We start from the raw sequence: 14,307 nt of genomic DNA, 5'->3' as shown, positions 1-14,307 counted from the left end.
TCCCAACTCTCCAGCTACTCACGGTCATTGCACACCGGGCCGCCGTAGGAGGTCATGGTACAGTCACACGTGTAGCCGTCCCATTGCTGAAGGCAGACGCCCTGGTTGGCGCAGGAGTCCTCCGTACAGGTGGTGCTGGGGCCTGGGGAGGGAGGAGAAAGCAGAGTCAATGGACAGTGTTGTGGCCCGCCAGCGGAGCTGGTGGCAGACTCAGACAGTGAGGAGGTTGGGGAGGAACATGGACCAGTCCTGGAGTCTGGGGAAGGCTCGGATGAGGGCTCTGCATCCGAGGCAGAGAGGGGGCCAGGGCCGTCTGACAGTTATCAGCTGCCTTCGGAGTCGGATATCAGTGGGGCAGAAGAACAGCTGGAGCCTGTTCCCGATGTGTGCAGGCCCAGAGTTACCAGACGAAGGGAACAGCTAAAGAACAAGGGTCGACTCAGGAGTAAAGCCACAGGTGGACCCACAGGTGGACGGTGAATGGCCCCTCCCAGAGGGAATAAAGAGGAGTGAAAGGGGAGTGGAGTTTGCAGGAGACAATTAATTTGCTTAATTGGTTCGTGACTCTGTGACTCCTTGCCAAATTTTGAAGATATCGGCCTGGCAGCTCTCCAAGCCAGATAAAGTCTGTGACTGTAAATTCTCCCTTGAAAGACTTTGCTGGATGTGAATGAGAGGATTTCACAGTAACTTAATATAAAAGGGGTTTTTGTTGGGACAAGGAATCTGCTTCATGCTCTTGGGAAGCCTAGGTCAGAACCGACAGTTCCAAGCCAGACCACTACTATCAGGGCTGAGCGGCAACCAAGGAAGGGCATTGCAAACGTCCCTGAGAATTACAGGTTAAATTCCCCGGAGATGCGAACTTGCTTTGGAAAATCTGGGCCCCACTGAGCTGTATTGGGAGGGGGGCAAAGGCAGGTGTGTTCACACAACGTTAAACACTAAAGCGGAGTTCTCAATCTTGGCCGCTTGAAGAGACGTGAACTTTGACTCCCAGAATTCCCCAACCAGCAACCTAAAAGATGGGCTTCAGCTCTCAAAATTCCTCAGCTATCATGGTTTAAAGTGGGTGGGCTTCAAATCCCAAATTTCCCCAGCCAGCAACCTATAAAATGGGCGGGCATCAGCTCCCAGAATCCCCCAGCCAGCATAGTTTAAAAGGTGTGGACTTCAAGTCCCAGAATTCCCTAGCCGGCATCCTGTAATATGGGTGGGCTTCATCTCCCAGAATCCCCCAGTCAGTATGCTTTACGATGGGTGGACTTCAAGTCTCAAATTTCCCCAGCCAGCATGCTTTAAGCAGAGGTGGGATTCTACCGGTTTAGACCGGTTCGAGCAAACTGGTAGCTCCGGCGATCAGCTGGGAGCGAACCAGTTCACTCCGACAATCAGCTGCCCACCCGGCCCTGCACTTTACTGACCTATATCTTCTCAGCTGATTTGTGCGGCAGAACGGATTGCTGCAGGGATGGGTTCTACTTACCTTTACTACCGGTTCGCAACGGAATCACGCACGCACTCGCTTCGCTCGGGCGCATGCGCAGATCACCGATGACCACATCCAGGGCAGTGGGTGGGGCCTCCCGCCAGTTTTACTACTGGTTCTTGCGAACAGGTCTGAACTGGGGGCAACCCACCACTGGATTGCCACGCCTCAGCTGTGTTACCTCCCAGCGGTAACGTAGAAGGTAAGTTTTCATAAAACTACGCATGCACAGCGCACGCACAAAGCACGCGATCGCTGAATCTGTTGTTAAACCGGTAGGATCCCACCACTGGCTTTAAGACGTGTGGATTTCAACTACCAGTATGCTGCCTGGGGAATTCTGGGAGTTGAAGTCCACACCTCTTTTTTTAAAAAAGTTGAGAAACAATGGCTCTAAAGCCAGGTGAACGAAATTAAATTCCTGTCTGGATTCACTCATTTGGATGTGTGCACGAATCTGTTTCCCCAGAAACAGATAAGTTAACACAACCAAGGCCTGTTTGATGAACGAGCCATTCAGGTTTTTGCTCGATCTGATGAAGTCTGGTGTTATGCAAACTCCATCACTGTGTTCACGTAATGTTGGGATAAGGGGACCTTAATGTCCTCACCTGCATTTGCGATGTGGACAGATGTTTACCTAGCCTAGTACTCAAGCCGGCTCTCCTTTGCTTAATCATAGCTTACTGATTGAACTAATTGGCTGGGATGGCACGGAAGGCTGCAATATAGTCGGAAGTTGTTCATTCAAATTAGCCAACCCCCAGACAAGTGGCAGACAAGGCCAGCTCTATCCCACTTAGTGTGTGTTGTCTAAGCCGAGGTGCGGTCACAGAAGCGAACGCCAGAAAGGGAAGACAAAGGCTGATGACAAGCACCCACCCAATTTAGAGGTCTCTTCACCAAAGACGCAGACGGCCAAGAGGCCTCATTCACAGAACATGCAAGGCCCAAAGGGTTGGTCATTGGCTGACTTTGGGTCACAGGTTAATTCGTGGATGGATGGATGGATGGATGGATGGATGGATGGAAGGAAGGAAGGAAGGAAGGAAGGAAGGAAGGAAGGAAGGAAGGAAAAAGAGGAAAGGGAAAGAGGGAGGGAGGAAGCAAGACAGGGAGGGAGGGACAGAGGAAGGAAGGGAGGAAGGGAGGAAGGAAGGGAGGGAGGAAGGAAGGAAGGGAAAAGAGGAAAGGGAAAGAGGGAGGGAGGGAGGAAGCAAGGGAGGGAGGATGGAAGGAAGAAAGGAAGGAAGGAAGGGAAAAGAGGAAAGGGAAAGGGAAAAAGGGAGGAAGGAAGGAAAAAGAGGAAAGGGAAAGAGGGAAGAAGGAAGGAAAAGAGGAAGGGGAAAGAGAGACGGAGGAAGGGAGAGACGGAGGGACGGAAGGAGGGAGGCAGGGAGGGAGGAAGGAAGGAGGGAGGGAAGGAAGGAAGGAAGGAAAGAAATAGAGGACGGAAAGGAAGGGAGGAAATGGAGGAAGGGAGGAAGGAGAAAGAGGGAAGGAAGGAAGGAAGGAAGAAAGGAAAGAAATAGAGGCTGTTCCTGCTCCCTTCTCAAGGACAACCTGCCCTGCCACAAAATGGCCACTTTCCATTTCTGAACGGGGAGGGGGCCTGGGGAAAAACAGGCGTTGGGTTCCCCCTTCTTTTACTCTGCCCAAATCCAGCTTCCATCGTTCTTGCAGCGCTTCCAAAGGCAACCGGCCTCTTTTATCTGCTCGGGGTTCCTGCCTTTTTGGCCCTTTCTCCTTCCCGCCTCCCCTTTTCTCCCCTGTCCCCCCCTCTGCCTCTATCTTGACCGCTGGGCGTGAACCCAACCAACCAACGCAACACACGGCTGAGCCCCCCCCCCCTCTGCCTGCGCCCCTTCGCCTTCTCACCGTCACAGCCCCTCTCGACGTGCCCGATCCGGTGCAGGGCGTCGGCGATGAGGTCTGGGAGTCGGCCGTTGAGGTCCACGGAGGCCAGGCAGCCCTGGAAACCGTCCCGAGAGGCCACCAGTTTGGGCAGGTTGTTGAACATGTTCTTGCTCAAGCCTCCGATGTACAGCTCCCCTGTGAAGCCCAAGAGAGGGGCGTTAGCAGCCCTGGTGCCCTTCCCGGGGGTGGGAGGGGGGGGGCAAGGCGGGGGCTCCCCTTCTTTCAGACACGGAAGGGGGTCTTGGAAAACTATTTGTCAATCTATGCTGTCTGCTTGTCCTCTACCTTCTAGGTGCTGTCCATCTATCTCAATTTCTATATCTCTATTTCTATTATCTGTCTGTCTCTCTGTCTATTTCTCTCTCTCTCTCTCATCTGTCTATCACTTATCTCTATCTGTCTGTCTATCTATCTATCATATGTATCTACCTATCTATCATCTATCTATCTATCACTTATCTCTATCTATCGTCTGTCTGTCTATCACTGTAGAAAAAACGAGATCTGCAAAAATGATCCCCATGTTGGTTAATCCTTCGTTGGGTAGCCTTTAATGAATGACGGCCTTACGACTTCTTCCCATGGAGTGAACCAAGTCTTTTAGTTCTGTAGCTGTTTTAATGTGAAACCAAGATTGAAGGATGGCTTCTATTAACTGGGTTTTATTGCTGGGTTGCTTCTGACTAACCAGTTTCTTGAGTCGGCTCCATAGATTTTCAATTGGGTGAAGGCTATTGGGCTATTCCCAGGCCATTCCAGCAGTGGAATAGGATTGTCTTGAAACGCCAAAAAAAAAAAAAAAGTGGTGTTATTAGCCATCAAATCTCAAAACTACACTTTTCCCAAAGTGTATTTTTTCCACAATTTTGGCCACTACTGTATGCTTTGAGGAAACTCTAGGCCAAGACTCAAGAGTTTTGATTGTTTTGGGGTTATTCCTTGGAACCCCGATACTGGCCTCCCCATGGATTTTGCTGGTCAAAAGGGAAGAATAATCTATGCTCAGAATTGAAAAAAATGATAATATACCATCCGAAGATAATCTGATCAGAAACGTTTTGGAATATGCGGAGACGGACAGATTAACAAAGGAGATACAAGAAAAAGAGGAAACAGAATATTACTTAGAGTGGGAGAAATGGTATGAATTGTTGGAGGAGAGAGATAAAAGGAAGGGAAAAATTAAATAATGGTTGAAATAGGAGTTGAAGTATAATTGCTAATATGAGGAAACAAAAATTGTAAAAATAAAAGTGGGTACACGAGTATTGTTATGCATATAGGTAAATAAATAAATATATGTTAGAAGTATATGTATAAAAGATATAGTAGAAATAAGGGAGGAAAAAATGTATAAGTATGAAATTTTTGACTGCTGAGAGACTGTTGAAACAGAAAAAATGTTAAAGCTTTCTTTTTGTTTTTTACAAAACGTTTAATAATTTTTTTTTTTTAAAAAAAGGCAATTACGTGACCCCGGGATACAGCAATCGTCATAAGAACATGCCAGCTGCCAAGCTTTTAAATTCTGATCACGTGACCGCCGGGAGGGGTGCTGCAACTGTCGTAAGTGTGAAAAACGCACGTCATATAAGTCACTTTATTCAGTGCCGTGGTAACTTCGAACGAATGAATGGTTGTAAGTCGAGGATGACCAGCATTAGACAAACCCCAGTTGGATACCCTTGTAAAGTTAGGCACTTCCAACACACAACAGCTTCTATCAACCCCGGCAGACCCACCCCTCCAAGGGGGAAAAAATCAACCCACAGATCAGTGGTGAGTTTCAAAAATTTTTGCTACCGGTTCGGTGGGCGTGGCTAGGTGGGGAGGGGAGGGCATGTGACTGAGTGGGCGTGGCTAACTTGACATCACTCACGCCCACGCCCACTCAGTCTATTCTACATAACGAAGATCTACCCTCCTTCGGGTAGAGCCATAATAGGAATTGCCCCTTTCATGACATCATCACCCAGCAAGGCTCAACCAAGCTTGGGACTCAAAAACACAACCTACAAAGTGACCCCTGCATGACCCCGTGGGAGTCTGTCAACCAGTGGCAGGCTTCAAAATTTTTCACTTATCAGTTTGGTGAGTGGGTGGGGGGGCACATGTGACTGAGTGGGCATGGCCAAGTTGACGTCACTCACGCCCACGCCCGCTCAGTCACATGATCCCCCAGCTATCCACGCCTACAGGAAAAAGTAGCAAATTTTTTGGAATTTCCACCTATCTACCCCCACCCTCCCTTCGCCAGTCGCCCCCATTTCCCCTTCTTTAGCAGCCTTGGCCCTAGCCCCGCTTCCTCCCCTCACCACCACCTCTTTGTTTAGGCTGCTTACCTTCTGCGGCGGCTGGTCCACGGTCCGGCGGCTGGAAAGCAGCTGGCAAAGAAACCTCCCCTCTTTGAGAGCTGCTTTGCAGCTGTGGCAGCTAGTCGCAGGCCGCCGAAAAGTACCGGCGGAAAAAGCTGCTGCCGTTGCCGCCATGTTCTTGACACATGCACATCCCAAGGCAATGGGATGCGCGTGCGCGAAGAACATGGCGGCGACGAACATGGCGGCCGGGGCGAGCGAGAGGTGACCAGGGGACGAGTTCAGGGGCCGCCGCTACCGGTTCGGCGACCTTGGCCAAATTTCCACCAACCGGTGCAAATCGGCTGAATACCACCTCTGCCACAGATCCGGAAGATGTCACCTTCTCCCCACCCCCAGCCCAAAATGCAGCTTTTTTGCTTAGACCCAAAGTGCTTTTTTTTTTTTCTTCTTTTTAAATTATTTCTTCCTTCCTTAAGGTTTTGAGAGGCGCTCAGAGCAGTTTTGTTAAAGGTCACAGCCCACATTAGATTAATTATGATGTCTCCAGCTCTCTCTCTCTCTCTCTCTCTCCCTCTGTTATGCTCTGGATTCCTTTCGTTTAGCTTATTGAATTAGGGTTTTTTTTCTAAAAAAAAAAAAAAAAAAAAAAAACAACAAACGAAAAAAACCCAGAAGACCGTATCCAAACTGTCACACTTAAAAGCTAATTTAACCCCCCCCCCCCAGAGTATCCCTTCCCTCCAAGCAAAACATTTGCCCGTTTCAGTTGATATTTCGCTCGGTGAAAGCTATGCGCCGAACGCTCTCGCTCGTCGTTCCGAATAAATTGGCGGCAAGTTCAGCATCTCCGTTGACAGATTACGAGCCACTGAGACCTTAACCGCAAACGTCCCTCTTCTCTCCATTGTATGGCTTCCCTTTTGCAATTGTAGAAGCAATTAATTTTTTTTTTTTTTAACCTCTGGATCAGGGATGGCTAACCTTTTTTTGCCATCACGTGCCAAAAGCAGGGGGAGGGCAGGAGGGTCGCACACGCGCGTGCCCACACCCATAATTCAATGCCCCCCCCGAGCATGCACGCGTGACCCCCTCACACTCCCCCCGCTTTTGGCACATGATGGCACGGTGGGCCCAGTAGACCTGTTTTTTTCGCCCTCCCCAGGCTCCAGAGCCTTTCTAGGAGCCTGGGGAGGGCAAAAATGGCTTTCCCCACCCCCCGGAGACCCTCTGGAGGCTGGAAACTGCCCGTTTGCCGACTTCCAGTGGGACCGGAAGGCTCGTTTTCCTCTCTCCCCAGGCTCCAGAGCCTTTTTAGAAGCCTGGGGAGGGTGAAAATGGCCTTCCCACCATCCAGAGGCCCTCCGGAGGCGGGAAATGGACCATTTGCGCACTTCTGGTGAGCCCAGAAGGCCTGAATGCACGCCGGAGCTGAGCTAAGGTAACGCTTGCGTGCCCACTGATATGGCTCCGTGTGCCACCTGTGGCACATGTGCCATAGGTTTGCCATCACGGCCCTATATCATGTCAAAACAAACGGCTGTCCAATCTCTTCTTGAAAACCTCCAGTGTTGGAGCATTCACAACTTCTGGAGGCAAGCAGTTCCACTGGTTAATTGTTCTCACTGTCGGGAAGTTTCTCCTTAGTTCTAGGTTGCTTCTCTCCTTGATAGGTTTCCATCAGAATAGAGCTGGAAGGGACCTTAGAGGTCATCCAGTCCAACCCCTTGTTTAAGCAGGAGTTCCTGTGCCAGCGGTGTCAAACTCAAGGCCTGAGGGCCAGGGCCAGCTCACGGAGTGCTTAGATCTGGCCCACAGGGCCACCCAGGAAACAGCGAAGGATCGGCCCACGTCGGCCATGCTCCCCCTCCCAGCCCCCGAGGTCAAACACAACGCTGATGTGGCCCTCAATGAAATCGAGTTTGACACCCCTGCCCTATGCCATTCCAGACAAATAGCTGTGCTGTCTCTTCTTAAAGACCTCCAGTGTTAGAGCATCCACAACGTCTGGTGGCAAGCTGTTCCACTGGTTAATTGTCCTCACTGTTAGGAATTTTCTCCTGAATTCCAGGTTGCTTCCCTCCTTGGTTAGTTTCCAGCCATTGCTTCTTGTCCTGCCTTCAGGGGCTTTGGAGAATAATTGGGCCCCCCTCTTCTTTGTGGCAGCCCCTCAAATTTTTAACTTCTATATGTATTTGTATTTATTATGGCTGTTCACCGCCCTGAGTCCTTCGGGAGTAGGGCGGTATACAAATATGAAAAATAAAAATAAATAAAAATAAATAAATAAATAAAAATATTGAAATACTATTATCATGTCACCCTTAGTCAGGGGCTGGACTAAACTAGAAATGCTTAAAGTTTTGTGTGCCAGAGGAAACCCACAGATTCCTTCTCAGCGAAATGTATTTAAATGCAATCAGATAAAATAATTCTTTGGATAGGCAGGCCAACGTAGAAGCTGGATCAACCCATCCATCCATCAATAGACAGGAAGCTATTTATTTTCAAATACGGTTATCCAAATATAACAACAACGAACAAATATATAATCTAGTAATATCCATGCTTCTTAATTACCCCATTAAATCAATAACAACATTCTTTTTTTCATATACTAATTCTGGATAACGAATTTAATTGAGGTGAGCAAACATTTAGAGAGTCCAGGGGCCATTAATGATTTTGCTGCCTACGCAGATTATTGAACGAAAAAGTTAAATCTCATTAGACGTCAGTAAAAAGTAATGTTGTAAATGTTTTTCCAATCCAAGGCCACTGACTTCCTAAAATCTAGCCATGGATTTCCAAAGAGGTCCTGAACCCCTAATTAAAAACCCCTAGACTTGATTGGCCGTCTTTTCCGATTCTTGTTCGGCTTTTCATATTTCTCAGTCAGATATACAATGAATTATTCCATTTGGAGGCGAATGTGCCAAGAAAACTGCAGAAAAAGAATCCAATAATAATAAAAAGGTATTAATGAGATGAATGATATTAATCCATTCTTAATGAGATTAATATTAATCCATTATTATTAACATTAATCATTCTTAATGAGATTAATATTAATTCAGTATTTGAGGGGCTGCCAGAAAGAAGAGGGGGGGGGGGATCAATTTATTTTCCAAAGGCAGGACAAGCAACAATGGATGGAAACTAAACAAGGAGAGAAGCAACCTGGAATTAAGGAGAAACTTCCTGACAGTGAGAACAATTAACCGGTGGAACAGCTTGCCACCAGATGTTGTGAGTACTCCAACACTGGAGGCTTTTAAGAAGAGACTGGGCGGCCATTTGGTCTCCTGTTTGAGCAGGGGGTTCGACTAGAAGACCTCCAAGATCCCTTCCAACTCTGTTATTCTGTTATCTCAAATGTTTCCACCGTTCTTCTAATTTCTTAAGATCTCCCCGAATTCCCTTAAGGTGTTTGCTATCCCCTGAATTTGAGTCGTCTGCAAATTCGCTAAGCCTAATTTTCCAACCCTTCCCTGAGCCACAAATAAACACGTCGCACAGAATGGAGCTCTACGAAAGTATTACTTGTTATCCCTTTCCGGCTCAATACACAATTTTTCTTCCTTTGGGTTGACTTGAGAACTGGGTAAAAAAAAAAAAAAGGAACAGGCTAGTTTTGGGGCAGGGCAGGATCAGGCCCGCCAGGGCAGATGCTGCGAGTGGCATCAAACATCTGGCCAAATCATCAACTGCGTTAGAAGCAGCTCCGTTTTGGGGACCGCAAACCTGGTCCCGAGTCATCAAACGGGGTGGCGCTTTCCAGAAATAAAACATATCGTAAGGAAAAACTAGATGATTAAATAGGTTCTTGTGCCCAGCACGTTTTTGCCAGAATAGTCCTCGACTTACAACCATCCATAGAGTGAGCGTTCAAAGTTACAATGCTGAAAAGAAGTGACTTATGAGCGTTTTTCACACTTACGACCATTGCAGCATCCCCGTGATCAATATTCAGATGCTTGGTTCATATTTACGATGGCTGCAGTGTCCTGGTCCATATTTACGACGGCTGCAGTGATTTTGCGACCTTCTGACAAGCAAAGTTAATGCGGAAGCCAGATTTCACTTAACAACCGGGTTACTCACTTAACTGCAGTGACTCACTTAATAACGGTGGCAAGGGAGGTCATACAGTGGGGCAAAATTCACTTAACGAATGTCTGGTTTAACAACATAGATTTGGGGCTCAATTGCGGTCGTCATATATTTCTGCCTGTAATATATTTCTTCCTTCCTAAACTTTGCATTTAAGAGCCATCATTGATTTTGGCCTGCAATTTCTTCTTCCCTTTGAAGGTGTAAATGTCGCCCCCTGGTGTCATAAACCAGGAACTGCTGCTTTGATGACTTTTGATGGCTTTCCAGAATTTGGCACTCCCCATTATCCCCTGGTTATGGGTTCTGTAGTTCTGACCGCAGGGCTAGGAGCAGGGGTGAAATGCTCCCGGTTTGGACCGGATCGCCCGATCCGGTAGCGATGGAAGCAGGTGGTTTGGAGAACCGGTAGCAAAACTCCCTGCCCCCCCCCCCCATGCTCACCTGAGCTGCGTGATCATCAGAGGCTTTTTTAAAAAAAAAAAAAAAGCATTTTTTCTACCACCTTTTCGGCTGAAAAAATGCTTTTAAAAGCCTCTGATGATCGTGCGGCTCAGCTGGGCTCGTCAGAGGCTTTTAAAAGCATTTTTTCTACAACCTCTTCAGAGGTTGTAGAAAAAATGCTTTCAAAAGGCTCTGACGATCCCAGCTGAGTTGCCTGATCGGCAGAGGCTCTTTTTCTTTTAAATGCCTCTGACGATCCCAGCTGAGTTGCCTGATCAGCAGAGGCTTTTAAAAGAAAAAAAGCCTCTGCCGATCAGGCAACTCAGCTGGGCTCGTCAGAGGCATTTAAAAGCATTTTTTTACAACCTCTTCGCCAAAAATTGGCCACGCCTACCCAGTCACATTACCCCACCCACCAAGCCATGCCCACAGAACCGGTAGTAACAAATTTTAGATTTCACCACTGGCTAGGAGTTGCCCTTTCGGCACCCTGGAGGACCCCCACGTTGTGGGAATTTCGTGGGTCACCTTTGAGGTCCAGGTTGCGGGCTCCGTTGGAGTGCTGTGTGACGGTGCGCGAGTCGATCTTCAGCGTGTGGACGTTGTTAGTGTCGCGGGACACAATGACATTGTGCCACTGGTTGTCGTTCACTGGCTTGTCTGAATTCCCCTTCATCAGCGACGGCCCATTGCCCAGGTCGAAAACGTAGTGGATGTACCTACCGGGTGGCCAGAGCAGGAGGAATCAGGGGTGGGAAAAAAAGAGAGAGAGATTTAATTCAATTCAATCGATTCTACCGTTCCAGCCCACATGAGAACATGGGAAGTAGGTGACTCGCATCAGCCAGCCAAGCCACACCCTCCAGACAAAAACAGCTGGACCAAGGTGGAGAATTCCTGTCCAATTCCTTCACCGGGCATAAATATTTTATATTTTTATTTTGGCCTCCAAGGGCCTCATCTTACAAGGCTGTTCCCCGGAGAGGAGGGTGAAAAGGCCAACCCAGAGCAGGCCTCTTCCCAGGGCACCGAGGGAGCCATTTGACTCCAAAAGGGCAGGTGGAGGAGATTAAACTCTGATGCCTGGACCTCCGTAAAGACAGGGGCCTCTCTTGCACGGCCATCTCTATCCTCCGCCTGCAATAGGAGACCCCAGGGCTGGGCTGGGGACTGAGTGCCTGGAGAGCCCAGAGGGTGAAGATTGGCGGGTGCAGGGAGGGGAGGAAAAATCTGAGATGGTCATTTGGCTTGGCTGGGATTCCTTAAAAGAGTGGGGGGGGGGAGGGAGAAGAAAAGAGGGAGGGAGGAAAGAAGGAAGGAAAGACAGAAAAGAGGAAGAGCAAGCAAAGAGGGAGGGAAGGAGGGAGGGAGGAAAGAAGGAAGGAAGGAAAGAAAAGAGGAAGGGCAGGAAAAGAGAGGGAGGAAGGAGAATTGGAGAGGAAGGGGGAGGGAGGGAGGAAGAAAGGAAAGAAAAGCAGAAAGGCAAGAAGAGGGAGGAAGGGAGGAAGGAAGGAAAGAAAAGCAGAAGGGCAAAAAGAGGGAGGGAGGGAGGGAGGGAGGGAGGGAGGGAGGGAGGGAGGAAGGAAGGAAGGAAGGAAAAGAGGAAGGGCAGGAAAAGAGGGAGGGAGGAAGGAGAATTGGAGAGGGAGGGAGGGAGGGAGGGAGGAAGGAAGGAAGGAAAGAAAGAAAGAAAGAAAGAAAAGCAGAAGGGCAAGAGGAGGGAGGGAGGGAGGGAGGGAGGGAGGAGGGAAGGAAGGAGCCCTTGATTCAGTGAAAGCTAACAACGAGGCCTGATCATTGCCAGAAAGAAAGAAAGAAAGAGAAGGAGGGAAGGAAGGAAGGAGAAAGAAGGAAGGAGAAAGAAAGAAAGAAAGAAAGAAAGAAAGAAAGAAAGAAAGAAAGAAAGAAGGAAGGAAGGAAGGAAGGAAGGAAGGAAGGAAGGAAGGAAGGAAGGAAGGAAGGAAGGAAGGATGTTTCTTTAAAGCAGAATTTGTCAAGGACCAACAGATGCTCGGGGAGGGGGGGCACCATGTGTGGGCAGCAAGGATGGAACAAAATCTTCTCCCAGTGGGCAAATGGCTGTTCTGGGTGGGGGGGGGCATATTCTGTCCTGGAGGTGGGATTAAACCCCCCTCCCCCCAACATGGCCAAGGACGCAGAGTGACCATTGACATTGGCAGCAAAGCCAGCCTAGCCGGGCCCCAGCAGAGCCTGAGGGCCGATGCCCTCCGTCCGTCCCCTCTGTGGCGCCTCACCCTTTGACCAGCTCCACCACGATGAAGTCGTTGCCGTTGCCGCTGTTGAAGAGGATGAGCCCGTCGGTGGCCGTGGTCTTGAACTGGAAGAAGAGGTGCATGGAAGCGTAGGCCTGCAGCGTGGCCAGCGCCAAGTAGCTGGCTTTGCTTTTGAAAGTGACCGGGTCGGCGATGATGCTGCGCAGGCCGAAGCGGGCGTTGAGCTCGCAGTAGCTGATGTCGCCGTTCTTGCAGAGGTCCATGTAGGGCATCCCGTTGAAGACCAGGCTGCTCAGGTGGCCGATGAAGTTGGAAGGCACCATGGAGATGAACCGCCGTTCCGTCATGATGCCCGTCTCGATGTTGTGGAACTCCAGGCGGGTGTGGGCGCCCGCCATCTGCCCTGCTTGGGCCGAGCAAAGGGCGAGAGGGCAAAATATTAGCATGCCAAAGGCCTTGGGAGGGAGGAAATCGCGCCCAGGAAAAACCGGAAAAGAGGCTTAAGTAGGAAAGCGGGTGGCATGGCGCCGAGGCTTCCAGGAGCCTGGCAAAGCCTCCTCGGCACCAATCAATCAATCAATCAGGATAGAGTTGGCAGGGACCTCAGAGGTCTGCTAGTCCAACCCCCTGCTCAAGCAGGAGATCCTATACCAGTGATGGCTAACCTTTTTGTCATTGCGTGCCAAAAGCGGGGGGGGGTGAGCGCTATTGGCACACGATGGCATGGTGGGACTGGAAGGCCCGTTTTTTTCGCCCTCCCCAGGCTCCAGAGCCTTTCTAGGAGCCTGGGGAGGATGAAAACGGCCTTCCCCAGCCATCCCCGGAGACCCTCCTGAGGCTGGAAATGGCCCATTTCCCAACTTCCGGTGGGACCGGAAGGCCCGTTTTTCACTCTCCCCAGGCTCCAGAGGCTTCCTAGGAGCCTGGGGAGGGCAAAAATGGCCTTCCCCACCCCCTTAGAGGCCAGAAACAGCCTGTTTCCCAACGTCCGGTGGGCCCGGAAGGCCGGAAAATCAGGTGGCCGGCACATGCATGTACGAGGGAGCTGAGCTAAGGCAACGGCTCACGTGCTGGAAGATATGGCTTCGCGTGCCACAAGTGGCACGCGTGCCATAGGTTCACCATCACGGTCCTATACCATGCCAATCAATCAATCAATCAATCAGAATAAAGCTGGAAGGGACCTTGGAGATCTTCTAGTCCAACCCCTTGCTCATTTCAGACAGGTGGATATTCCCTTGTCCACTTCTGTTTCCAGGTTCCCTTCTCTGTCCCCGTTCGCCCCTCTGAATCCAGGCAGTAATGCTATTAACCATCATCATTGCGATTACAGCTAGTCCTCCACTTACGACCACAATCGAGCCCAACATTTATGTCGTTAAGTGAGAAATCTGTTAAGGGAGTTTTGCCTCATTTTACCACTTTTCTCACCACATTTGTTAAGCGGATCACTGCGGTTCTTAAATGAGTCACACGGTTGTTAAGTGAATCCGACTTCCCCCCCATGGACTTTGCTTGTCAGAAAGTCACAAAAAGGGATCCCATAATCCCGGGGTGTTGCAATATGAGTCAATTGTCAAGCGTCTAAATGTAAATGACGTGGCCATGCAATGCAATGGTCGTAAGTGGGAAAAATTGTCCCTTTTTTTCAGTGCCGTTGTTAACTCTGAACGGTCACTAAACGAGCTGTTGTAAATCGAGGACTACCTGTAATTGCTATCAATCCTCCTCATTGCTATTTAATCCCAGTCTAATTTTTGTGGGCTGGATTTGCATGCGTCACTCACTTGATGAC

The 14,307-nt window shown here is 49.4% G+C and overlaps 1 protein-coding gene across 1 annotated transcript in view; it reads right to left on the bottom strand.

Moving 5' to 3' along the window:
- Window positions 1-14,307, bottom strand: part of NRXN2 (neurexin 2) — a 428,827-nt gene that overhangs the window by 227,017 nt on the left and 187,503 nt on the right. Inside the window, exons 11-14 of the mRNA XM_070951426.1 lie at window positions 12,534-12,918; window positions 10,807-10,997; window positions 3,368-3,541; window positions 23-142 (exon numbers count right to left, since the gene is read on the bottom strand). Coding sequence (XP_070807527.1) covers window positions 23-142; window positions 3,368-3,541; window positions 10,807-10,997; window positions 12,534-12,918 — 870 coding nt within the window. The remainder of the gene's footprint in view (window positions 1-22; window positions 143-3,367; window positions 3,542-10,806; window positions 10,998-12,533; window positions 12,919-14,307) is intronic.

The sequence above is a fragment of the Pituophis catenifer genome, unplaced genomic scaffold (genome assembly GCF_029215685.1).
Source record: "Pituophis catenifer annectens isolate HBS135680 unplaced genomic scaffold, rPitCat1.0.hap2 SCAF_10, whole genome shotgun sequence".
NCBI classification, from domain to species: Eukaryota; Metazoa; Chordata; class Lepidosauria; order Squamata; family Colubridae; genus Pituophis; species Pituophis catenifer.
This window is presented reverse-complemented; position numbering and strand designations above follow the sequence as displayed.